The sequence below is a fragment of the Grammomys surdaster genome, unplaced genomic scaffold (assembly GCF_004785775.1).
Source record: "Grammomys surdaster isolate TR1022 unplaced genomic scaffold, NIH_TR_1.0 233, whole genome shotgun sequence".
NCBI classification, from domain to species: domain Eukaryota; kingdom Metazoa; phylum Chordata; class Mammalia; order Rodentia; family Muridae; genus Grammomys; species Grammomys surdaster.
This window is the reverse complement of record NW_021604678.1, coordinates 705,153-732,804: the sequence shown is the minus strand read 5'-3', so window position 1 is coordinate 732,804 and position 27,652 is coordinate 705,153. Positions and strand designations below refer to the sequence as shown.

Sequence of the window (27,652 nt, the reverse complement as noted above, 5' to 3'; positions counted from 1 at the left end):
TACAGTATGGTTACAGTAGCTGTACCACATTATTTCATCATCTGAAATTAGCCAGTTAAGACATTTAGACTTTTCATTAGTTTACACACAAATGATATCTTACAGAAAAAGGTGAGTGTTTTTTCTAATTTTGGGGTAGACTTTTTTTTATAGCTTGCTACATTCTGACAAACTACCTGTCAAGAACACAAAACAATTTATACATCCAGCATGTGATTTTTTTTACCTCAGCAAAATTTAAAGCAAGGTTCTGGTGTTCTGATTAATATGTTCAAAGTGGACTTCTTTCCCTTTTATTCCTTACCTATGTAACAGTTTTCAATAATGTGGTTATTCTGAAACTATTCTTTCCTGTACAAAATAATAAAAAGAAATCTGTATCCAAACTTCTTTTTACATCCTTGGTAAGCAATATTCTGAGTTTTCAATTTAAGATCTGATATAATTTTGCTCTTTTAATTATACTACATTTTAAAGATTAATTGAAATTACTTAGTCACCCAAAAAGTGTTTTATTGTCAAGATCTAAAATGGAAGTGTTTAGATAGATATATCAGTCTCAAATTAATCTTAATATATACTAAACACATGAAAGCAACCAGTCACTGTTCTACAATAATTAACCTCACTCTGGTTCATTTTTAAACTATATAATGGGAGACAATTCAGATAGCATTTAAGGGTTGAAATAAACAATATAAATATTTAAATAATCCTTCTGTGTAAAAGAAAACAGACTCAAACAAAGAACCCGAGTTACTAGTGGAATGAACAAACTGAGACTGTCACAGATTCTGAAGACATCTTAATATCTCAGAATGGTTAAACGTTGAGTAAAGGGCCCTTCTCCATCAAGAGTTAAGGATCTTCTCCGTTATGAGGAAAGGGGACTTTCTCCATTATCATTCCTTCTGTATTACCTTACAACTGGGATATGGTCTGACATCCCCTCCCCAACCCTATGTGGTGGGGTTTTAAGAAATGAAGAAATCATGTGGGCTCTAATATCATGAAATGTGGCTTACAGAGGAGTAGCTCCAATTAGCTTAGGCTTTTGTACCCTTCTGCCTTCCACCGTGTGTGACCCCATCACTAAGCCCTCACAGACTCATCTTCCTGAGACAGCCACATAGTGCCATTTCAGAAGCAGAGAGTAGCCCTCACCAGATACCAAAACTGCTGTATCTTTATCTTGAATTCCTCTGCCCTCAGAACTGTAACAAATAAATAGCAACCTTCTTTCAGGTCAGGAGTCCATAGTTACAATGTAACCAGTTTACCTTTCCCCACCTTTTAGGAAGTATTATTACAATGCAGTTCACATACTGTCTCCCTATAGTCTTTCAGAATGACTTTCTTACCTGGTTAGTTGAACATTTTGACAACAAATAACACTACTTAAAATCTTGGAAAAATATTAATAGAGCCTATGAACACTGGCTTAAAAAATCAAGCATTCTTTTTTTTTTTAGGCCAAATATTATAAATACTAAGCCTTCTGGCAACATTAAAGCTGCTATAGGGCTGGAGCTGGGGAGCTGACTCAGTGGCTAAAGCATTTGCTGCTCTTACAGAGGACCTGGGTTCAGTTCTCAGCACCTACACAGTGGCTCACAACCTCCTAAATCCAGATCCACGGATCAGATGCCCTCTTTTGATCTTTGCAGGGATCAGGCACACAAATGGTGCACATACATGCAAACAGGCAAAACACTCATGCTACTGGGGCTCTCATCCTCTGCTTCTATATTACCCCTTCAACTAAAATTAACGTGAGCTTTAGTAAGGGAGTAGGACATCCTCAAAATACATGATACGTGAGTAACAGTGTCTATGAAGTGCTATTTGTACTGATCAGTAACATAAAACCCAGAAGTGGATGGTACGAAATGAGCTTGCAAGAGGAATTCTCCCCAACGAGACAGGTGCCTTCAAGAAGCCCCACTTAGAGGTAGTGGAGTGTATGCTTAGCATGGGAGTACCCAGTTCACACAAAAGTCTGTAAAAATGTTCACCCATATATAATGTTAGGGCTTGCCTTACATATATTATTTTAAAACATTTCCAAGTTTCACCTCCTGAAATGACCTAAAGGCAGTATTTTTACTCCTATGTAAATCCTAACCACATCAGACATCACTGATGGATCCTCCTCTGATCACCTTTCAGACATCACTAATGGATTCTCCTCTAAGCCTCAGCTATCATTGAATTATGCTAATGTGCCCATCTCTGGCTCAACTTCAAATTCCCTCAAGGCAAATGCAGCTGCCATTCACATTTCTTTTTCTTTCGACTTACTAAGTAAGCCCCCCTCAGCATCTGCTCTAGAGCTTAGATGATATGGTGGCCTCACAAAGGAATAGCAAAGCAAATTTTAAGGTGCTTTATATTTCACAAATGCTTGTGTCAGACACAATGATCATGAAAAAAACTGCACTAGTTACACGGTGATTTCACATCAAGACATGCTCATCCCCACGCAGCATGCATCTAAACTAATAATTTATGATGCTTGCTCAGGACTTTTTAGAAGGTCTTCAGTGTCAGCGATTTCTCTTTGTATTCTTTTTGTTCTTGTCCCTCATCTCTCATCATTTAACCCTTCCTGTTCCATCATTTCCCTATCCCCCTTTTTGTATGAAATTCTCTCAAAACAAAAAAGGCTTCAACTTGCCAGGTGGGGATGGCACATGCCTTTAATCCAAGCACTGGAGAGGCAGAAATCAGCTTGGTCTACAAAGCAAGTTCAGGACTATACAGGGAAATCCTGTCTCAAACAAACAAACAAACAAACAAACAAATAAACAAAACAACAAAACAAAAACCAAAAAAACCAGTCTCCCAAACTAAAAAGAAAGCCTGGGGCCGATGGGTTTAATACAGAGTTCTACCTAATACCCAAACCACACAAAGACTCAGCAAAGAAAGAGAATTCAGATCAATTTGCCTGATAAACATTGATACAAAAACATTCAATAAAATACTCGCAAACCAAATCCAAGAATACATGAAAAAGACCATCTACAATCATCAAGTAGGCTTCATCCCAGAGATGCAGGGACAGTTCAACATACGTACATTGGTCACTGTCATCCACCATATAAACACACTCCAAGACAAAACCACATGATCATTCATAACATGCAGAAAAGGCCTTTGACAAGGTCCACCATCCCTCATGATAAAAGTCCCAGAGAGACTAACTACAAGGATATATCGCAACATAATAAAGCTCACAGCCAACATCAACCTAAACAGAGAGAGAAATCCAAACATTTTCACTAAAATCAGGAACAAGACAAGGCTGTCCACTCCCTCTATACCTATTCAGTACATGCAATACATGAAGTCTTAGCTAGAGCAATGAAACAACTGAAGGACATCAAGGGGATACAAACAGGAAGGAAGAAGTCAAAGCATTGCTGTTTGCAGATGATATCATCTTATACATGAACGACCCTAAAAACTCCACCAGGAAACCCAGCAACTGACAATCACTTTCAGCAAAGAAGCACAATACAAAATTAACTCACAGAAATCAGTATCCTTCCTATATGCGAATAACAGACTGAGAAAGAATTCAGAGAAACAATATCCTTCATGATAGCCTCAAAAAGTACCTAACCAATTAAGTGAAAGATGTGTATAGACACTGAAGAAGAAATTGAAGCAGATCTCAGAAGATGGAAAGGTTTCCAGTAGGATTGAGTTAATGAAAATTGCTATTCTACCAAAAGCAGTCTATGGCTTGAATGCAATCCTCACCAAAATTTCAACACAATTCTTCACAGAATTTTTTATTTTAAATTACATTTATTTATTTATTTATTTATTTATTTATTTGAGTGAGGTTCCCCCTTTTACTATAGATTTTTTTTCTCATGCAATATAACCTGAGTACAGTTTTCCTTCTACTCTACCCAGTTCCTCTCCATCTCCTCTCCCTTCTGCATCTACTCCCTTTCTCTCATTGGAAAAGAACAGGCTTCTAGGAGATAACAATCAAACAGGCAAAATAAAATAAGATAAAACAAAAACTCTTACATTGAAGGTGGACAAGCCAAGCCAAAAACAAAATAAAAAGCCCCCAGAGAAGGCACAGGAATCCGAGCCTCTCTTGTTTACACAGTCTGGACACTCATAAACACTAAACTGAATGCTAGAGTATATATGAAACAGATCTCATACAGACCATGGGGCTCACTGAATTCCAAGGGGAGGGATTTGATGAAGACATCTCATTTAGACTGTCTTCCCAAAACCTTTTTTCAGTTTCACATGGAAACACACTCAACTATGACTCAGTGATAAAAACAGCATGGTAGTGGAGTAAAAATCGACATGCTCATCAATGGGACTGAATCAAAGACTCAGATATAAGTGCACACACCCATAGGCACCTGACTTTTGACACAGAAGCCAGAAACACGCACTAGAAAAACAGGAAGCACCTCCAGTAAATGGTGCTGGTAAAGCTGGATAGCTTCATCTGGGAGATGGACAGAGATGGGAGTGTGAATCGGTCCACAACCGCACTCCACAGAGCAAACCTCCTAATGGATCAGCGCAACATAAGACCAGATACACTGAATCTGATAGAAGAGAAAGGGAGGATAGTCTTGAAGTCACTTGCACAAGAAAACTTTCTGAACAAAGAACATCATTAGCAGTGATACTAAGACCAACAATTGATAAACAGGACCTCATCAAACCAAAAAACTTCTATTTGAGCAAAGAGGCAGGCTGCAGAATGGGAAAAGATCTTTACCAATTACACATATGATAAAGAGTTAGTATCTAAAAATTATAAAGAACTTAAAAAAACCAGACATCAAGAAAACAAATAACCCATCTTAAAGATGGGGCACAGAGCTAAGCAGAGAGTTCTCGGGAGATAAAACACAGTGGCTGCGGAGCACTTAAAGACTTGTTCAGCATCTTTACTCGTCAGGGAAATGCAAATCAAAACTACTTTGAGATTTCATCTTACACCAGTCAGAATAGCCAAGAGTAATAAACAAAGACAGCTCCTGCTGATGAGGGTGCGGGGAAAGCAGGCACTCACTCTCTGCTGGAGGGAGTGAACCTGTACAGCCACTATGGAATCAGCATGGCGGTTCCTCCAGAACCGGAAGTAGATCTACTTCAGATTTACCCCTCTTGAGCACTCCATCCGTCAACAGAGATACCTGCTCATCCACGCCCCCTGCTGTCTGCCCATGGTAGAAACTGGAAACCACTTGGGCGCTGACGATGCTGACTGATGAGCGGAGAACGACGGGGTACACTGACACAACGGAGTATTATTTGCTGTTCAAACAGTCAAATTATGAAACTTAAAGATAAAAAAAAAAGGAGCTAGAAAAAAAAACATTTGAAGGCAACCCAGATTCTAAAGAACAAGCAGTGTATGTGTCTTACATGTGGATACTAGCTTTTAAGCCTTCAATGTACATGCTATAACCTGCATAACTACAGAGGTTACATACCTGGTAAGGGACTCTAGAGAGGAGAGGATCTCCCTAGGAAGGGAAATAGAATATACAGAGATGGAGAAACAGGTGGGGCTTAGGGGGAGACTGCAGCGGGATGACTGACTGGAGTAAGGGATGATGGGAGTGGTTAGAGGGACCACGAGCAGAGACAACTGACACTAAGGGCCACTTATGGAATCAGGCGAAAATTCACTACTGAAGAAGCTTACTAAAACATATACATAGATGGAAGAAATCCAAGAGGAGTCACCACATAATCGTAGAGACAATGCCAACTAGACATCTTTCACAACCATGTGAAACCGCCTAGGTTAGGACTCGGTTACATCTAGGTGAGTTGTTGGCCCAAGAGGCCTTATGGGAACTCCCAAACATCTCAGGCTATTGCCAAACCAATTGGTTGCTCTCTACCAATGCATAGTAAGATACTATTGCTAAAGAGAACACTTACATATTTCATTGAACATGGAGAAGTTGAGCTGCTGCCTAACCAGAGGCTTCACCCATATTGAGTGCTTATGGAAGATACTCTGCACACTACCAAAGGTGAACACAGACTCAGCTACAAACCAATCGTTAACAGTGAACTGATGGATGTCAGAGACCAGGACCCCTAACAGGGACCCCTGCCAGCCTTCCCCCTCGCTTGGAAACCGAAGCCTTGTCACCCACCTACATCCTGTTCAGTTGAATACCTTGACTATGCCTCATCCTGCTGAAAGCTGATGCACAAAGAGATAGCTACTTCTGAGAAAAGCCCCTAACCACAAAATGTTCTAGGGCACAGGCCAAGAAGAAGCTGTACCTTTCCATGACCCCACCTGCCTTCCCCCTCCCCTAACCCGAGCTTGTTATAAAAAGCTTGCCTTTTTTAAAATACACGGCTCTTGACAAGCAACCGTTTGCTTGGGTCCTTCCTTTCTCTCGCCCGTTTCTCTTCCAGGTTTTGGTTCCCCTCGCCCCCACGAATAACTGAGACCCGCAGGTCGGGTCAGATGGACAGACATACTGGCAAACACTGTGGGAACAAGCAGCCACTGGGTGGTTAGAGTCAAGGCCCTCCCCATTAGATGGAGCCCGTGTGTGCCCCTGGTCAAGGGGCCAAAAACCTGACACTGAGTCATAGGCCTAGGGGAGAACCAAACACTACTGTTCTGCTAAGGGACATAGCAACAAAATGACTCCTAACCACATTCTGCTATACTCACAGCTCAGTGCCACACTCACCATTATTAGGCTTTTATCCTGCAGATGGGAACTACTACTGAGGAGACACACGAGTGGACAACGAGTGGAAGAGGAAGCGGAAAGACTGACAACAGGACCAATAACACAAACTCACAGAGACTGTGGCAGCATGCACGGGGCCTACAAAGGTGCAAGTCAGAGGGGAAGTGGACACGGGCTCCCACCCCTCTCCAAGGAGCCATCTCCAAGTAACAACCACTTAAAAGAAAAATGAGCTTTTTCCCAATGGAGTGTCATTGGGAACTGAACCACACTTAAGAGCAGCTCCCCTACTCAGCAGTAGATGGCCAACACAAGACAACCTCAGTGGTATTCTTACAGACTTCTTGTTCAGATTTGCTGTTTGGGCAGCACTTTTTTTCTTACTGGTCTTTTGATTTTGTATTATGATTTCTGATGTTTTTGTGATTGTGTGTGTCTCATGATTTTGTTTGTTTTTGTCCCCCTGATTGGGTTTTTGTGTTTTTGCTTGCCTGTTAGAGAAAGAGAGAGAGACAGAGACAGAGACAGAGAGAGAGAGAGAGAGAGAGAGAGAGAAGGGGGAGGGAGAGGAGGAGCTGGGAGAAGTGGGGGAGTGAAAATCATGATCAGGATACATTGCATGAAAAAACTTTCAATTAAAAAAAAGGAACTTCAGTAAATTAGTATAACAATGTGTCTATTTCTTCAATAAAAAACATGGATCCAGGTACAGTGCAGCATATGCATGTAATCCCAACATTCAGGAGACATGAGGCCAAACATGATTCTGAAGCTAACTTGGGCCACACCAGAGACACTCGCCCATAAGAAATTGACATTAAAGTCAGCCTCACATAACAAATACGTATGACACGACTTTTATGTAAGTTCAGAAAGTCTCACTTTTTATAGTACATCAAAGGAGCTGGAAAAAGATTGGTCTTACCTTTAATGTGACATCACAGAGCTCCCCGTTTTCATAGAAGCCCAGGAGAGAGCTGTGAAAGTCCTTCCAGGCTTCGTTGGCTTCGAAGATGAAGGAGTCGTCGCCATCGCACTCACTGCCGGAGGACCTGCTCCTCACCTGCTGCTGCTGTTGCTGCTGACGCCGCCCCCTTGTCACGTGACTCCTAATTTGTTTCCCATTGGTAGATTCTGAAGCCATTTGCAACACTCTTCTTTTTATACAGCTCTCTTCTGAAACATCCCATTTATTCTTTTTTTAAGGGTGAGAAGACAGACGATAGATATGGGCACTAAATTTCAAACATCTTTCAAAAGTCCTTCAATTTCATGATACAGTTTGCTGAAATAGCAAAAAAAGTAGCAAAACACAAAGATAAAAGATGTTATTGTTGATTATAATTATCGATACAATATATGTATCCACACTGATCATCACTGGTGAAACCCTGTAGCTTTACACCAAACAATGCCTGAGTCACTTCATTTAGCTGCACAAGTGAAATTACACCTTTAAAATTCAAGCAAAGCCAGGCAGTGATGGTGCACACCTTTAATCCCAGCACTTGGGAGGCAGAAGCAGGAGGATTTCTGAGTTCAAGGCCAGCCTGGTCTACAGAGTGAGTTCCAGGACAGCCAGGTCTACACAGAGAAACCTTGTCTCGAAAAAACAAAATAAATATAAATAAATAAATAAATAAATAAATAATAAAAATAAAATTCAAGCAAAAACAACTAAAGGGTATAACTTCAAAAACATGGAATCCACTGGGTTAAAAAATAAGAAGCTTGGCTGGGCAGTGGTGGTGCATGCCTTTAGTCCCAGCACTTGGGAGACAGAGGCAGGCGGATTTCTGAGTTCGAGGCCAGCCTGGTCTACAGAGTGAGTTCCAGGACAGCCAGGGCTACACAGAGAAACCCTGTCTCAAAAAACAAAAACAAAAGAAGCTAAAAAGTTTAGGTCTAAAAACTTTCTTTGTGGACTCAAAGCAAAAATCAAAGGTTATTTTACTGGATTAAGTTCTTTTAGATTCTGTGTTACACTGATTCCATCACTTACAAACTGCTTAAGCTTTAGTTATTTCTTCTGAGAAATGAGTATATCACTTAGAGGAATATTTTTAAGAATTAAAGATACACAAGCAGAAACAGCTGAACTGTAGCATACAGACCTTACTGTATCTGCATTTCCACATACAATTTATTATTTATATACAAGATCAAACTTACTTCATTAACAAGCACATTTGATGAATATTCATATCATTAATAAATATATTCTACAATTCTGTCTAGGTGATGGAAACAAAGGGGTTTAAGTTAAACTATCTGCTACCACTTACTGGATGAGATCTCTCTTGAAGGGTTTTCCTAACCCTCAGTTTCTCTATCCATAAACAGGACTACCCAAGGGTTGCAGGAAGTGCAGTAGTAGACTTCAGAGGTATGTACAAAATGGTAAACTATGTTGCAGACATTTGTGTGAGAATGGAAACTTAGACTAATATGCAGCCTCTGAGAATGAGACATGCCTTAACCAGAGCTCCAGGTCTATGAAGGTCTTTACTGTTGTTCATCTCTTCTCTCAGCTTTTGTCAGACGCCAAAGCAGGTGACATGAGATTATGGACTGTAGTTACTAATATGTGTGATGGTGACCCCTAACAGGTCACTCTTCCCATGACCCCCTTGCTGTAACCAACCTCCAAGCTACAGAAAGTGGGAAGGGAACGGGATGCTGCACTCTTGATTACAGAGATTTCAGAGAACAGTATAAGAGAAAGGATCTCCTGCAGCCCATGAAGTCACCATATAAAGCAACCCCTAGGACCTGAGGGAGGCCTCTACTTGACAGTGAAAAGCTAAGGCCCTCAGCCATGCAGCTAAGAAGAAATAAATTCTAGAAGCAAAGATTCTCCATGGCTCAAACATGGGAGAATGCAGTCTGACCACTTTTAATATAGACTTACTTACACAGACTTACTGTGAGATAAGAAATGTGTTGTTTTAAGTCATTAGGTTTCTGTAATTTGTTATGTACAACAGGTACAACTATAGTTGGATCTCAGATCCCACCCAACCCACGTGTTAAATGGTCAGGCTGACAAACTTGGGTACTATTGGGAGGTGACAAAACCTTTTAAAAGAGGTGAGGCCTCACAGGGGGAGTCAGATTGGTGGGGCACACCTCTGAAGATGACGCTGGGCATTTCCTCTCCTTGTTTCCTGACCACTATAAAGTGAGCCGTTTCCATTATACCCACCTCCACCATGGTGCACTTGCCTCCTTAGAGGCCCAAAGGCTGTAGGACAGAACAAGTATGGACTGAAGTCTCTGAAACCGTGAGCCAAAAATCCCTATTTCCTTCTTAAAGTTGGTGTTTTGTTCACACCAAAAGCTACCACAGAAACTTTCTGTCAGGTTTAAATTCTTATCATAGGCAAGTATTTATCAATATTCTAACATGTATCAACAACAATAACAATGGTGTCTGTGTGTGTGTGTGTAGCTGGACGTCTACATCAGGCATCTGAATGCCTTCCACTTCATTTCTGAGATAGGACTCCCAATGAACCTGAAGTTCACAGTGACAACTAGGTTGTCTCTGTCCTTGGCACCACAGCCCCTGGCCTTTACATGGGCTCTGAGGAACGAAGCTTGGGTCCTTGTGCTTGAGCAGAAAGCAATTTATTAACCACCCAGCTTCCCATCTCCCTATGGCTGCTCTCTTAAGTTCCTGTCCCTATTTCAAAATCCTAGAGCCAAGCATGTAGTGTACACCTATAATCCAAGCACTCTGGAGACTGAGGCAAGGTGACTGTTCTGAATTTAAGCTGCATGGTGAGACACAATCATAAGAAACAGAAACGGACAAAGAACAAAGAGAAAACAAGTATTATAGTCAAAACCTCCTTTCTGCAAGAGTCAATGAGTGCGCAACGTTGGCTTTGAGGGCCGTTTGTACTCCATCACCACTACTCACTCAGTTCTGTGTTTGGAGGGAAAGAGTGGCCCCACATGATATAAACAAAAGAGCACAGATGTGTCCCAACAAAAGTTTAAAATGTATTTGGTGGTTACAATTTTGTTCAGCCATAGTTTGTGTATATACTTTGCAAGATAACCATCTTTAATTTAAGCTAAATAAATCCTAGTCTGAAAACACTGAAAGAAATTTACCAGAAACAAATAATTCAGAGGCTTAAAACAGAGACTGAAATTCTAAGGAGCAGGATAAACTCTTGTCCAGCTCTGCTCCACCTGCTCAGGATGTGAGTCCTATGTTTGTGTAGTGTAGCCAATCTGCAGACATATTCCACGCTCGGTGCTTAGTGGATGCTGTGGGATCGCAGTGCACATATCCTGGGTAACCCACATGCAGTAGCCTAACACTATGTCCAGAACCTACAGAACTTGCCTGTGTGCTGCAGTACTGTCATCACATGAGCATGCTATAAGACATTCTGAAAGAAAGAATGAGACTGCATCCATGCACTCTGATTACAGCATGTGCATATAGTTATTCCATTCCATTAAATGATATTCATTTATTACAAGTAATTCCACGGATGATGGTGGTGGTGGTGTGTATGGTATAGAAGTCTAGCATTTGCTATAGCATAGACTCAGAAATCAGAGGACAACTCTGTAAGGTTAGTTCTCTCTTCTACCTTTATGTGGAGTTGGGAGATCAAACACAAGCTGTCAAGCTTGTTTGGCAAGTGTTTTGTCCTACCACATCATTTTGTCAGGTAAACACTTTATAGTAAGTATGTACACACAAACACTGTCTACTTGGGGCCAAATTCAATATCTCAGGTATCTATTGGTAGTCCTAAAACACATTGCCCAAGAGCATCACTGTAACAGTCTCAAATGACAGGACAAGAGAGGGGGTTCTATAGGAAAGGGAAAGTTGAGGAGGCGGGGCTGTGGCTTCAAAGAGGGAACAGAAGAGATCTAAGCTGTTCTGACAGGACCATGCTGTATTCTCACTGTAGTATGTGGTAGGGTGCGTGCTCCACGCGCGTACACACACACACACACACTCACACACACACACCAGCTAGGGCCAAAGACAGGTGAAATACGAATTATCACTGCAAATCTCTAGTCCTGAAGCCACACACAATGTTACCCCTGCGGGTACATGGGATTCACTATTTGTAACTAATGCAAACAAATCTACTGGTATCTTAAATTAGGCCTTTGAAATTAGACAAGCATTCATAGATTGGATGAAAAAGAAAATTCCAAGTATAAGCTGCATATAAGAAAAACCCATTTAAGTCTCAAAACACAAATACACCAGACAGAAACGAGATGTAACTAGACTGTTTTTTTTTTTTAATGCACAGAAACAGCTAGGTCATTAAAAGACAGACTTCAATGCAAAGAGGTCACTAGAGAGTTAAAAGGAGAAGCTACAGAGACAGGACATCAGCAGGGCAGGAGGATTACAAGCTTGAGGACAGCCTTGGCTTCCCTGGAAGCTCAAGCTTAGCCTGTGTTATACAGCAAGACCTTATCTTAGTGAAAACTCAAGTTAGGGGTGCAGGCTAGTGGTTGGGCACTTGCCTAGCATGTGTTCAATCCCCAACACCAGAGGAAAAGAACTACCAACGAAATAAACAAAAACCCTGAATATCAAGTGCAAAAGAATGAAGCTGGTCCCTTGTTGGGAGCCGACTCCTAGCCGAAAGTGGCTATCATCTTTGCAGCCATCTCAGGCCATATACCCTGACAAGAGACTTGTTTTCAACAGCCCACAACAGCTGAGCACACTCTGAGAAACATCTTGTTTTTCTCATATATCTTGTTTTGCTGTTTAGTGCCCCCAGCTGCAAGGCGCGCGTGATAGCCACGTAGCTGGGTGCACGTGGTCTCCTCACTGCTAGCTAGGTGCACGTGATATCCACGCTGCAAGGCACATGACGTAGTGCCTTCAGCTGTGCTTGTCCACGAGGGCAAGGCACGTGGTAAAGGGTATAAATACCCAGAATTTCCTTCCAATGAACGAGACTTGATCAGACTCCCTGTCTTGTCTCCATTCTTCGCGTCTCCGTCCCCACTCTCTCTGTTGCTAGGCCCTGACCTGCGGACCAGAGCAGCAGAACGGGCGGCTACAAAGTGGCACCTCAACGTTGGAGCTCCAGTAAGCGGGATACAGTGAAGGACACAGCGGGAATTGGAAGCGTGCATCCTCACTCCTGTGCTGGAGACCCTGCTGACTGACCCGAACAGGCAGCTACAGTCCCTTACCTTCTGTTACTGATGAACACTAACTAAGAGTGGAGTTGGAACATAAACGCAATCCTGACACAGGAAACTACTAGGGGTCAGGGCAGGCTGTAATCCTGGCACTTGGGAAAGAAGGGGAGGAGGAAGGAGGAGAAGGAGAACACTTAGGAAATGTAAGTTGTATTTGATGCAAAAATGGAAAAAACGAAAAGCCCCAAACTGGAAGGAAACAGAAATGTCTGCATTAGTGTAACTGCATGTGCAATCTCTTGGCGCAAATAACAAAGCATACTGAACCAAAGAGAGGCTAAAGATTAACTGAAGGGAAGGGCTGGGAACAATGCTGGGGGAGGAAAATCAGAGATGTAGACAAGGAACCCAGTGTTCTTATTCTTCTCAGTTTATAGGAGGCTGTCAGTATGTGTTTCACTGTGATGGAAAGGATATCAGAAGTCATGGTCTCTATGTTCTCCTGGCCTTGAGGAGGGAGCAAGGAGCGTATCCTGTAAGAGCAGGCCACCACACTGGTCACCACGTAGAAAGCAGAAGTGTATACATTTGTACTAAACAAGAAGTAAAGTGGCTAGGAGCCTATAGGACCCAGATCCAGAATCGGATCCGTCTCCTCCTCCTCTTCCCCCCCCCCCATTTTATCTAATTTAGCTGTAGAGACATTGTGGTACAAATATCCTAGTTTAACGGCACACCTGATATTAAGGCTGATAACACTTAAAAGGTGGTGGGATGGGAGAGAACATGTCATGCTTCAGTGGCTAAGGTTCTGAGATGCACACACCCTTTGTCCCCAGCGAAGTGTATTTATGTCTTATAACACTTCTAAGGGGCACCTAGCACTAGTAAGTTTACGAGGTAACAAAATACAAGGTAAATATGAAGATATCAGCTCTATTTCTATGTACTACCAATGCACAACTGGAAAGAGAAGTTTGAGAAGTTCACTGCTTCCAAACAGTTCAGGAGAGGGAGACACTCAGATATAATTCCAGTAAAACATGTACAGGACCCACACTCTGAAATACTGTTGAAGCAAAGCAAAGCAAAGCTAAAGAAATGGAAAAGCTGCCACAGTTCCCAGGCTACACTCAACATCGTAAACATGACTGATTTTGATGTAAATCAGTCCAACAGAAATCACATAAGAAGTTTTTATAATAAAGACATGGACAAGAGGAGTCTAAATTTTATAATGGAAAGGCAAAGGAGTCAGACTACATAAAACACTTTTGAAACAAGGTTTGTGGAATCACTACATTCAATTAAAAACCCATATGTGCCTTCGGCAACGGTGTCAGATAACATAACCACGCACATGAGAGCGAACCCTGGTCCATGCCATGTGTAAACAAATGATGGGGCCAGCACACAAATGGAGTAGCATACACAGATTCCCTGTGAACAATGATCTCCAGCTGCTGGGAGAGCATGGGGGAGAATGGCTGTGAGCATAGCCTTTGCTTCAGTCCAGAGAGAAGAGGAGGGAAAATGTGCTCACAGACATTTCCAAATACATTATGCAGGCTTTTTGCTCATACATGTATGCATGCATGTGGTGCTCTAAGGACAGGCCTGGTGTGAGTCCTTAGGTGCCTTCTACCTTTTGTTTGAGACAGTCTCCTGTGTCCTGGAACTCTGCCAATGAGGCTTGGCTAACTGGCCAGTGGGCTTCTATCGGCTCACCCACCTTCATCACTGCACTCACCATCATTGTTGGGATCAAATGTGCATTTCAACACACTCAGCTTTTATATGAGTACTGGGAACATGAGCTCAGTTCTCGTGCTTTCCAGGCAAATGCTTCAACTTCCCAGGCTTAAGATACTTTACTAAGTATCTTAAGTATTTATGTGTGGTCAGCATACAGTGGCACAATGACCTCACTCTGAAGAGCATAGCACGAAACAGGATGAACTAGAGAATATGTTCCCAGGGGTGGGATCTGACACACACTGTCCTTCAGCCAGGTCAAAGTTTGATGAGGTGTTGATCAAGAGCAACACTGACTGATGCCACGGAGCCCTGATTCAGCGAGCTGCAGTGAACAGCACTCTGCTGGCTCTACTCCTGGAAGCCCACAGCCTAAGTTTGGCTGGGAGAAAATCATTAACCAATACTCATTGGAGTCATCAGACATGAGAGAAGTCTGGTTACCGTGGCAGCCAGGAGGAACCCAGGAGACACAGACACTAAATTACTGCAGCATCCTAAGTGGGATCCTGAAACAGAAAAAGAAAAGACAGAAGTGAAGCGCAGGAAACTAGAATCAAGTGTAAGCACTTGGACACGTGAGTTTTTTATCAGTTTGACATAAACTAGAGGGAAGATGAGAAGATTGAGGAACTGCCTCCATCACATCAATATGTGGGCATGTCTGAGGGAACGGTCTTATTGATAATTTACACAGGAGGGTCCAGGTCACTGTTGATGGTACCACCCTAGACAGGCAAGCCTGAGCTGTGTAAGAAGTCACTGAGCAGGCTAGAGGAAGCAGGCAGAAAGCCGAGATCCTCCAGTTTCTCCTTCTACCTCCTGCCTCAGCTTCCCTAGATGTGGAAGACACACCCTACAGGACTATGCCTGTTACATGCAACAAACCCTTTGGTCATGGTGTTACCACAGCAGCAAAAACAAAGGACAATTAATGACAGCCTTAACTGATAAATGTGCATTAATAAAAATAAATTGGTTAGTTGAAACGATCACATCAAACTAACATGTCAACAAAAGGAGAGGCTGGCTAAGGGGTCCATGATAGTATAATAGTTTAACAATGTTACCTTCTGAAACAAAAGAGACAGATGATGAAAGTTAACACAGAAACATCAATAACACAGGAGATTCAGAAACAGACCTGTGAGCACAGCCAGTGACACTGACCTGTACAAACTTGGCCAAGTGTTAAGCTCATGTTAATATGAAAATTAACAATGGATCAAAGAATTTGATGAAACTAAACACACCCACTATACTTCATATACCACATACATATAAAGCTTTACATAGTCATGATCTATCTTATATAGTACATAAAATACTATGTTACCTAAATGTAATTACAAATAAAATTCTAGAACTTTCAGAAGAAAACCTAGGAGAAGAGCTTCATGAACAGGTAACCCCAAGTTACAGCTCTCAGATACAAAAGTTCTTAGACATACAAAAGAAAAATTGCTAAAGTGGACTCCATTAAAATGTAAAGAGAACCTGTGGTCTGGGAGTGTTGTTTAGTAGTCAGTGCCTGCCTATATATATAATACCCTAGGTTTCAGGCATGAAATACCCTATGTTTTGGGGCATGGCAACAACAGTAAGTAAACCTTGCATTATGAAAAAAAAAAAAGACACATTTTAAGCATGAAAAACTGTCTGTGAATTACCTCACAAACATGTATTTCAAATATATAAAGAACTTACAAATTCAATTAAAAAAATAAACCAAAAATTCAAATTAGAATATGCACTCAGGACATATCACCAGTGGATATGGCAAATACCACATAAAATATTCAAAATATTCAAAATAGTGATATTCAGAATCACTATTGTTAAGGAAATAAAACCATGAGGAAAATACCATCACACACCTATCAGAATTGCTAAGATAAAAATTTAATAATATTAGCATAGTTTAGAACTTACTGAAAAGTCAGAGTACAATCCCAGGAATCGACAACTGGGGTTGCCTGAAATTGAAGAGCTTCTGCAAGGCAAGGACATAACAGAATGAAGGGGCAGCTAAAGACACCAGGACAATCTGCCAACCACAATCTGATAGAGGATTATTACCTGGAATCTTATAAAGAGCTCTAAATAAAAAAACGCTAAGTAAACCAGTCAACAGAGCGGGGGAGGGTACAAACTGACTGACATAATGAAACCCACTCATCATAGTGAAACCATTATCATCAATAGTGATCATATGCTAGCAAAAATTATTTTAAAAATTAGCAAGTGCAGATAGAGATGAGAAATTTCTGAACCTTTTAAATATTACAAGTGGGAATACAAGACAGGTCAGGTTAATGCGTTTTTAACAATTTTTAAATAAACATATAATGACCAGTCAAACCAATTTACCCTCGAGGAAAATAGGAAAAATGCACATTTGCTTAAAATACTTGTTATAAAGTTTGACAGCTGCTCTATCACAACAGGTAAGACCTAGAAACAAGCTGAATGATCTTGGGACATGTGTAACCCCATGGCGACACACCTACAGGGTACAACCTGGGTCCACAAGAAAAGGAAGCCACCACAACTTACCAGTCCACTTATAAACTCTCAAAAGAGTTAGTAGCCAGCCACAGTCTAGTAGTCTAAAACTGGAGTGGGAGAGTATGTGGCCAAAGGGTCACAAGGAGGTTTAAAGATGGAACTGTCATGTACCTCAACTGTTACATAGGTGCAGATGTGTACACCAAAAATGTCAACTTGACTATAGGATAAAAAACGAGAACACAAGAAAGACAGTAGCATTCCAACATATCCATGATACAATCCAGTGTGTGTATGTATGTGCGTGTGTGTGTGTGTGTGTGTGTGTGTGTGTGTGTGTGTGTATTCACAGGCCACTCTACTGCTGAGTGGATAAGTCAGCTCACAGAATAGCATATGAAGGCTGACCAACACCATCACCACAGAAATAAAATGGTTGTGTAAACTGCCAGCAGCAGCAGCAGCAGCACAGAGACACTATCTGGCCACTGTCCTAGGTACCTTCATGCATACTGAGCTCTCACTGCAACTCTAGGAGCCATGAGGCAGCTACTTCTCCCCTATTTATACATGAAACTGAGAACACCGAGAGTGGAACCCACCACCATGGTGGTGGCAAGATTCAGAGCAGGCAGCAGACCTGGCAATCTACCATTTCCCAACATTCTCCTGTGCAGGACACTCAAGTAAGAGAGCTACAGAGCCAAACATGGAAACTGAGGTCCCCACCTTCCCTAGATGCAAAGAGCCCTCACTAAATAAGTACATGCACCCACACAGGTGCCCTCGTTTAGTATAGAAGGCTGCCCCATCCCTACCATACCTGGGGTCATCCCTCTAGAAAATGGGAGGAGTCAGAGCCTCAATCCTGCTCATTAGGCCCACTCTTCCTTACTCAGTTTTGCAGAATAAATGTGCAAGTGCTTGAGCCATTTGCTGTGAGGCAAATGTCATGGCCAGGTTTAGATAACACATCTTTAAGAAGCCCTACCTAGTCTCCCGTTGACAGAGGAGCTCTTCCTTCTGTGAGGCTTTGCACATCTCTGAATTGGTCTTTCATTTGTGTTGTAGATTGACTTGAATAACACACATGAACATCTTATAAGACAGCAGTGATACATTGTTTCAGGGATGGAGGTGAGGATTCAATCCAGGGTCTTGTGCTTGCATGTACTTACTATGCCGAAGAGCTACGTGCCCAACCCAGAAAGATATTTTAACATCTATGTAGGCACCCGAGTTCTAAGTGATTAACTACCATGGACTTTTGTGGGCCGGGATACCCAACATAAAAACTTGGCTAACTCTTCAATAGTAACGATTAGTTCAGCAATTCTTCTTTCCTACAATACTTGTGTCATAGGTGACAGACAGACAGACAGACAGAGTGAATATATAGATATATGATAGATACTATATATATGATAGATGTAGATGATTGATATAGATGATAGAAACAGATGATAGATGCAAAGATATGTAGATATAGACAGGAAGTTAATAGAGATAGAGATTGATAGGGAAATAGGTAGATGATGATAGATAGACAGATAGATAGATAGACAGACAGACAGACAGACAGACAGATAGATATTGCTCTTAGTATCTGAATATTACAATAGCAGGGATCACTACACTATCTTCATGTGTAAATTTATGCACTTCCACATCAAGTATTAGGATATTCATTATTTTAAAATTATTTTTAAATTTGAAGTTAGATTTGGACTAGACACAGAGGTCAAAAATGTCTCTATAAGGTTAGAGAGAGATGTCAACCAGTAGAATGTTTGCCACAGAAGCATGCCACACAAGATGAACAACTTGGATATCCAACACCCATATAAGTATCAGGTCTATAGCCGGTCAATTCAAACTGGCAAGCTCCAGATTCAGAGTGAGGTACTGTCTCAGAAAAATGAGGTGAATCACAACTGAGGAAGACAACATTCACTTCTGGCTTTCACACACACTGACACACGTCTATACCAACATATGGACCCATACAGCTGATTCTGGTAGTGCAAACTTGTAGTTACAGTGATAAAGGCAAAGACAACAGATCCCTGGAGCTCACTGTCCATCCAGTCTGACCTAACTGTCAAGCCATAGGTACCAGTGAGGGAGCCTGTCTCAAAAACAAGAAGGCTCTTGAGGAGTGACTTCTGCCCTCCAAATGCATATGTGCACAGCAGCCTCTAGTGTTACAATTCTCATGCAGGCCACAGGCACCAGGACCTTTGTAGACCTAGGACACTTAGGACACTCAGACCCTGACAGCAGCTAGCACTGTAGCTTCTGGGCCTGTGTAGTCTTTGACAAGAGCTGGCACTACCATTCCTAAGCAAGGAGGTCACTGGAGCCTCCTCAGTGCTTCAAGCTCCCAGGTCTCTAGGGTCTGAGACTCTCAGGTCTGCAGTTTCCCTCCGGGTCAGTCTTCTTCCTTTCTCAGTTTTTGGTGTCTACATATCTTGCCTCTCGTGTCCTTACACCTCCCTGGGCACTCTTCCCGGCTGTTCTGTGGCATCTTGTTGCTGTGACTGCCGTAATGGCTGTTCCTGGTGCTGGGGCAGCTGCCACCCCTGACCTTCTCACCCTACTTCCATGTCAGCTCCCATGCGCGCGTGAGCACACACACACACACAAATAGAATAAAAGTAAACCTTTACGAAACTATTCTCATCTTCACAATCTCCTGATTCCTAGGCTGGTCTGGGTAAACGACTTCTGTGTGTCTCTCACAACCTAATTTATCTCTTCATTGCATTCACCACAAAGTAGATTATGTTACCTTTGGGCAGATTTAAATAATGTCATAAATGTTATTAGCTACTTTTCAAGTAGCTGTGAAAAATTGCTGATAAACAACACAAAAAAGACAAGGGTTATTTATTTTGGCTCATGGCTTCAGAAGCATTAGGATATATTAGATGTTATTATTTTAATAGTAATGTTTTTACATGTTCTATAAGCAGTATTATTACAGTAATAAAGACTTTATATGATAGTTCTGTTCAGGGGTCTATTTTATTAAGAAGGCATTCAAAGGATGCATCATGGAAATTACCTCCTTGCTTGAACTGAACCCTCTAGTTTATTAGTCAGGATGGTCTGAAACTCTATTACATAGTAATGTTAGGCCATGGATTTTATCTAAATATGTGCATTACCTGTGTGAACCATGTTTTTCAGAGGAAACCTACATTGCTCGTTGCTTCTGAGAATGGCATAAGCTATAAGGCAGGTATATGATTGCTGTTTGAATATAAAGCCAAGCAAAAAATAAATTTGCCAGAATTTGTTGCCAAGGATCAAAGAATAGGATATTTCTGGTGCGCACTCGGGAAAGAGAGAGAGAGAGAGAGAGAGAGAGAGAGAGAGAGAGAGAGAGAGAGAATGGTTTAAAATCAATTCTCATGAACTATCATTTAGAGTTAGCAGGTTTAAACTAGTCCCAGTGATTAAAAGCTTGGATCTTGAAGTCTTGCTCCCTCAGCACTGTTGGGAAATGCTGGTGACTTTAGGGGTGAAGGAGGAGTAGGAAATCTCAGAGCAGCAGCTCTCACCCTCCCTAATGATGCATTCCTTTAATACATACAGTTCCTTGTGCAGTGGTGACCCACAATCATAAAGTTATTTTTGTTGCTACTGTAACTGTAATTTTGCTACTGATGAATCATAATGTAAATCTCTGTGTTTTCCCTGTGACAGGGTCATTCAACCCCTCAAAAGGGTCATAACCCACAGGTTGACAACCACTGTCTTAGAGCAACAGAGGCATGTGCTTAGAGGGGTTGTGGCAGGCTGGGTTCCCTTTTTGTTTTGCTCCGGGACAAGCTCCCACCATGATTTTCTACCTCACCACTGGCCCAAAGCAATGAGCCAACTAAACTAATGACCTAGAACCTCAAACACTGGCAGCCAAAAGCTGCCCTTTCTTCTTATGAACTATCATCACGATTCTGTTATAGTAACAGAAAGCTGAATAACATATGTGCCCACAAAGGACATAGGCATCTGAAAGCTTTTTAATTTTTACCACATGCACACACAAAACAAATTTAGTTTGAACACACATACAATAAAACAAACATACTGATGCCACACAGTCACCACATGGGTTTATAACCACACACTACCATTCAATCCATCAACCAGTCATCACCGGTTGTACTGAGGATTCTGAGGATGCAAAAATGAACAGAAAATGCAGACTCTGTGGTTGGTAATGATGTAAGCCATGTAAGTTTAAAGATGGAATCTTTAGAAGTCTCTATGGTAAACTGATACTTAGAAGAACACTTTTATATTTACTTACTAATCAGCCATAGCTATGTGCCCTTTTATTTTCATTTCCATGTCTTTTATAAAAAACACTGTCCTACTGGGTCTCTGAGCACAAATACTTTGAGAAGCTCTAATTCCTGGTGCTCAAGGAGAGAGACTCTGGTTATGCTTTACCACTAACACATATGCAAGAGCGGTATGAATCAGTCACCAAAGTAAATCAGTCATGTTAAAGAACACTTACCCACACCAGATCCTCTAGTTTAGACGGACCCAGAAAAACAAATGACTCAGAAAAACTGTTGCAAAAGAACCAGAGTCAGGCACAGTAGGATGATCTTATACTCTAACACCCAAGAGGCTATGACAGGAGAATTACCAGTTCAAGGTCGAATTTGCTATAGGTTCAAGGCAGGAGTGCCTAGGAGTCAACATTAGTCAGCCTGATGACAAAGCCCAAACCTCATGACTATCCAGATATGGCACTGGGCCTAACTCTGTAGCAGTGCCTATACATGTCTTAATGAACACCAAAATAGTATCAATAACGTTCTCTCCACTCAACAAATACTTTCCAACTTCTTAGAGCTCCAAAGTAGGAGAGCATCCATGAAGATCACTGATCTTAAAATAGTAGTATTCCTATCAGGATTTCTGTTTTCTAAGATGATGACCATTTGTTTTTTTACACACAGCTAATTTAACTCAAACTCTCACAACTGAAGTAAATAATTCTTCATTAAAATGAAGCAGTGGAGGGATCTTATATACACGAAGCTCTCCACAAACACCAGCACTGCCCTCTTGTGTGGTGTCTGCTCTCAGACTATATTTATGAGAAGCCAGTCTGCAGAGCAGCTCCAGTCTGCAGAGCAGCAGCTCTGCTCATTGCTGCACAAGCTCTCGAGTACTGCAAGACTACGATTCTTCAGCTGCGTAAAGGATTCAGATGCCAATAAATCTGCCCAATATCAAAGGGGAAGCTCAAGAGAAAAGATGTTACCCTGTGGAGAGTATCATTCATAAGTCTGTATAGCATCATGATCCCCCATAGTCTCCCTCCATGGACTGCTCCCCATGGTAAAGCCGTGCAAAGCCCAGCTCTCTGTCTACCCCAGGAAATGGTACATTTAGATGTAGTTGCTTCTAAACTCTGCTGTAAGAATGAATTCAAACTTAGAAATATAGTAATGCTAGAATTCCCAAGATTAATTTAAACTGTAACAAACTAAAACCATAAATTACAATCTAGTACTAGATCTATGTAAGACAGTTACATTTTTCTGTAAATCATACATCGTATGTTCTTTTCAAACCAACAATCCTAAGTGTCAAAGTAGTCATCAATTAGGATTTAATAAAAATTTGCTCTTGATTATTTAAACATTGCATAATTAAATAAATTTAATTATTTAAATATTGCATAATTATAAGTATGCCACATAAATATCTACCGTGAAAAGCAAAATAATTTTCTTAACATTTGGCATTCTGAGAACAAGAATGTCCAAATTTTAATAAATCACATTATCTTTTAGCATTTAAGATAATATTCAAACATGCTGGGCTGTAATACAGTACTGGATCATCTACTCTAATGCCCATCTAAAGTGGCAGACAAGGTAGGAATAGACAGTCTGTACTGATAGTGATGGCTGACCTGGTCTTGCCTCCAGAAGGCAGCACTCCATCACCAACACTACCTTCCACTCTGGGGGGCATCACATGTGCTTCAAACATCTGCTTTTCTCTTCTCTACCACCTCACTCCCATTTTAAAAAAAAATCTGCAAGTGTAGTGTAGCTTGACAGCACAGGGCTTATCTGCCCAAAGCCCCAAATTCAACAGTCAACACTCTCGCCAATTGCAGTCACTTTATGAGGTGTGGTTGTAAGCACCTGTAATCCCAGGGACTTGGGAAACTGAGGCAGGAGGATATGAAGTTTAGAATCATCTCAGGCTACATAGCAATATTTTGTCTCAAAAATACAACAAAATAACAGAAAAGAACCTTTGAGAGGAAGAGGACTTCAAACCCCCTTTGAGTGAGAATCTGTTGAATCTGGTCTACTCTCCAGCAAACACAGACAGACACAGAATTCATTCTTAAGACTCCTGGAAGACCAGAGTTCAGAGACAAGGGAAAGTTCCCAAGGTGTCGCCAGTCCTTCATAATTATAGCTCTAGTTTGCAGGGACCAATTAAATAAATCATAAGCAAATAATGAGGCAGCGACACAGTCAAGTAATACTTGTGTACAACCAGCCTCTCAGCAACAAAGCAACAAAGTAAAGGCAACAATGTTTACACTGAACTGGCCACCAGGGAGGAAACTGAACTCCCGCTGGAAGAGTATGCAGTGTAAAATGCCCCCACATACAGTAACGACTAATCCTCACAATTCCAGGAAGATGGGACAGACGGTATTTTTATCCCTCTTCCCCAGCTAAGGAAACAGGTTCAGATAACAACTTGCCATGATTAAACAGCCAATGAGTGGAGAGCAGGGATTTTAACCCAGAACTAATTGCAGACGTGAGCTCAGTCCACTATTATACCTCCTCAGAGCAGAGCAAACAGACTGGCCAACCACACAGGAGATGTTGGCCACCGAAGCAGTAAACAGTAATTATTGTATTTTAGTCAACTGAGTTTGATCTCCAGCACTCCAAAAATGTTTTTTTAATTAAAATATTTAAGTATCCAATTTCCTCTTGCTTCATTACTAAATATAAAACTTTTTCCAGAGAAAAATGCAATTATACTAAAAAGCCTACCATTCAAAAACATGGCTTTTTGTTTTTTATGTAACATTTGTTCCTGCTCATGTTTTTAACACTTCATATACAGAAATAAGTAATTTTTCGAAAATTCAAATGTAAGAAACGGAAAGCTTCAGTTGGGTGGTGGTAGCACACGCCAGTGCTGACTCGGGTGGTAGATGCAGGATCTCTCCTGTGAGTTCATGGCCAGCCTGGTCTATAGAGCTAGCTAGTTCTAGGACAGCCAAGGCTATATAGAAAAATCCTATTTCAAAAAAAACTGAAAGAAAAGAGAGGGAGGGAGGAAAGTAAGGAGGGGAAAGCTTAAATACCCATTTTTGGCCTTTTGTTTAGATTGTGCTGCTGTTATTTTGAGACAGGGTCTCATCGGGCCGAGGCAGGCCTCAAACTCAGTGTAGTTGAGGATGACTTTGAACTTCTGGCTCTCCTGCCTGTTTCCTAAGTACTGGGATCACAGGTACCCACCCTCAGTGTGGGCCATGAAACCCAGGTTAGGCAAACGCTCTATCAACTGAGTTACTGTCACAACTCCTAGTGCTACTTGAACCCTCATGTAAAGGACAAAATTTTAGGAGCTGATGAGACATCAGTGTAGGTTCTGATCCCACGAGGGACTCAACATCGGGAGGTTAAGGAATGGGGAAATTATATATATAGTTTTATTTGCTGTGACTTCAAATTAGGATTTGGAACTTATTAAGGAATGTATAACGTTACAAATTAATAGCACTAACAGTGCTAAAAGAATAGTTTTAAATGTAAAAATTCAGACTGGGGATGTATTCAATGGTTCTCCCAGCATGTACAAGGCCCTGGAGATGAGGGTGGGGTGAGGGGAGGGGTAGAAAATAAACAAATGAATATAAATCCAAGTGCATACAGCTGAATACAGCATCTTGTGACTTCTTTTTATACTTGTGTTCCTATTTGGTATTTTCAAGGCGACATGATTAAAGTTTTAAGTAGGTCAGTCAGCTTGACTGACAAACAAAAAAATAGGTGCCAGGAGAAAGCAGGCAGAAAAGCAAAGGCTGATGCCAAAGCTACCTGCATGCAATTCCCAGGCTCCGGTAGCACTCCGCTCAACTAAACGTACTCCACCAGCCCCTTAGCAGGGCCAGGGCTCACGAATGATGAAGAAACAAGACTGAAAACAATTAACTTATGTAAGAGAAAAAAAACAGCCTTAAAAAAACAAACAAAACAAAACAAAAAAACCCACGTGCACCTGGCAGGTTAATTACTTGTGGCAACCTAGGTTCTAATAAGACCTTTTGCCCAAAGTATCCGCCTACGCTAATACCTTAAGGTAAGAAGCAAAATATAAAGGTAGGCAATTAAAGCAGGTTAACAGGAATATTCAAAAACGAGAGGATCTCCACGAAATGCATGATAATAGATACTGCCTGGAGGAAAAAGAAGGTAACAAGCTTCCCAAACCGTAACATCAGGGCCGTGCAAGCCCGAGAGATGGCTGGAAATCTCAAACTGTGTCCACAAATCAGGGACCCTCCCTGGAGAAAGCTACGAGCTCAGCCTGGAGCGGCGCCGCCCGGCCGGGTATGGATTTTGCAGCAGCCCCGGGAGCCCCAGGAGGGGGACATCCCTCCAGTCGCCCGCCCCGGACCCCGAGCTCCTGCGCCGCCGCTCGGAGCAGCGCGGTCCGCGAGGCCCGCCCCGGATCCCATCGGTTCCCCGAGGGATGGCGCCGGCGCCGGCGCCGGCGGGCAGCACCTCACCGACGCGTGCGCGGGTGGCCGCTCCAGGCTGAGTCCCGCGCGCGGGACGACGCAGCGGTTACCTCTGTCCGCGGCCACCGCGCAGGCCGAGCCGCCACACCCGCTCCGCCCCGGCGCCGCGCCAACCCCGCTCGGACACCCGGCGGACGCGCTCGCCCGCCCGCCGGCTCGCTCGTGCCCGGCTCAGCTGAGCGCGCCTGAACCGCGGGCGAGGCGGGGTGGCGAGGTACTTGCGGTCTGCTCGTGGCATTCTGGGAAATGTAGTTTTCAGTTGCCTCCTTGAGGAGTGAGCCCGCGGGCACGCGCCCTGACTCTACAGAGCATCTCTTCTGTCCTTACCTGTATCCATCCTCTGCGCTGGGTTTTATATCTATTCCTACCGGTTTTACTCCAGTGCATCCCAAACCTTCCAGAATCTTCAAAATGTATATGAAATTTAACTATAAACTGGGTGACTTGGTTCAGGAAGGTGATGCCAGCTGTTCGTGTGGCTGAGACAAAAAGATACAAACTGGATCCAGCCTAAGCAAACTAGACAGCCTCCAGCTAGGCTAGAAGGGAGACAGGTGTAATCATGGGCCCACTTGTGCCAGCTAAGCCCCAAAGGTCCCATAACCCGCTCAAGCATCACCCTCGGGTGGGAACCGTTGCCTTAAGATCATTTCTGCAGGCCTCCTCTAAGATGAGGATCTGAAGACCCCTGAAACGGAGACCCAGATTCATCCTTCTCCCTCAAGTGGTTCTGGCCACGTACTTCAGTACAGTGAGAATAAATTTCTACAACTCTGGATCTAGAGAGGAATTTCTGTTGGCATAGCAGGATCAAGCAAAAACCATTTTTTAAAAAGTTAAATATCCATAGCAAACAGCAATAAAACGAGGGGCTGGGGCAGCCGGGGCAAGGCCCTGTCCTAAAAGGGATACATTCATAACAACGATTTCACCTAATTATTTTAAATACATAGATTTTATAAAGCAAGATAAACTAAAAAGAAAAGAAGCATGTGTTTTCTAGATCTAGAGACTTTTTTTTAGCTCCCCCCATCTTCATTTGAGGGTAGGCAAGTTGGTCCATAAACAGAGGATATTAGACTCCCCTGCCCCCAGCTCTATGAATTAAAACCAGAAAGGATGCAATGATACCTCTTGGGTCATTATCTGATTGCACTAGGTGGGAATAAATGGTAATGCTAAATCCCAATCAGCATTTGCATTTTATGTTTTAAGTCTTTCCCTCTAATCCTGGAATAAAAGGCTTTAAGCCTCCGCCAACATTTCAGATGCTGTCTGCAAATGGATTCGGAAAGCTTGATCAAGGAGGTAATTCCATCTTCACCTGTAAAGGAGATGAAGCTTGCTGGCAGCAGGTGAGTCCGGATAGAGTCCCAGCACAAAAAAAGACCGTCAAGACAATCACCTTCCTACTGTAGTGTCTCACCGGCTTGTGTCCCTGTCTGCCCACCCATGGACTCTGACCATCCCCTTCCTCTATGCCAGTCTTACTGATTTAAACTTCCCTGAACAATTACTTCCATAACCAGTAGTTATGGAATTCCAGCATTCAGGAGGCAGAGCAAGAGTTCCAGACCAGCCTGGACTACATAATGATAGCCTTGGGCTAACCTGGGCTGTAGCAATGAAAAAGCCTGTCTCCAAGAACCAAAAATGAATAATGAAAACAAAAAGCAATGACCTCTTG

The 27,652-nt window shown here is 42.1% G+C and overlaps 1 protein-coding gene across 4 annotated transcripts in view; it reads right to left on the bottom strand.

Moving 5' to 3' along the window:
• Klhl8 (kelch like family member 8) overlaps nucleotides 1-26,154 on the bottom strand; it is a 42,973-nt gene extending 16,819 nt beyond the window's left edge. The window contains exons 1-3 of one of the 4 annotated variants that reach the window (XM_028773688.1): nucleotides 16,569-16,633; nucleotides 15,081-15,145; nucleotides 7,654-8,013 (exon numbers count right to left, since the gene is read on the bottom strand). In XM_028773688.1, coding sequence (XP_028629521.1) covers nucleotides 7,654-7,872 — 219 coding nt within the window. In that variant the 5' untranslated portion in view covers nucleotides 7,873-8,013; nucleotides 15,081-15,145; nucleotides 16,569-16,633. Of the gene's footprint in view, nucleotides 1-7,653; nucleotides 8,084-15,080; nucleotides 15,146-16,568; nucleotides 16,660-26,015 lie in introns of those variants that run through there. The other 3 variants (XM_028773689.1, XM_028773690.1, XM_028773691.1) reach the window with 3 other exon arrangements.
• Nucleotides 26,155-27,652: the final 1,498 nt, after the last annotated feature.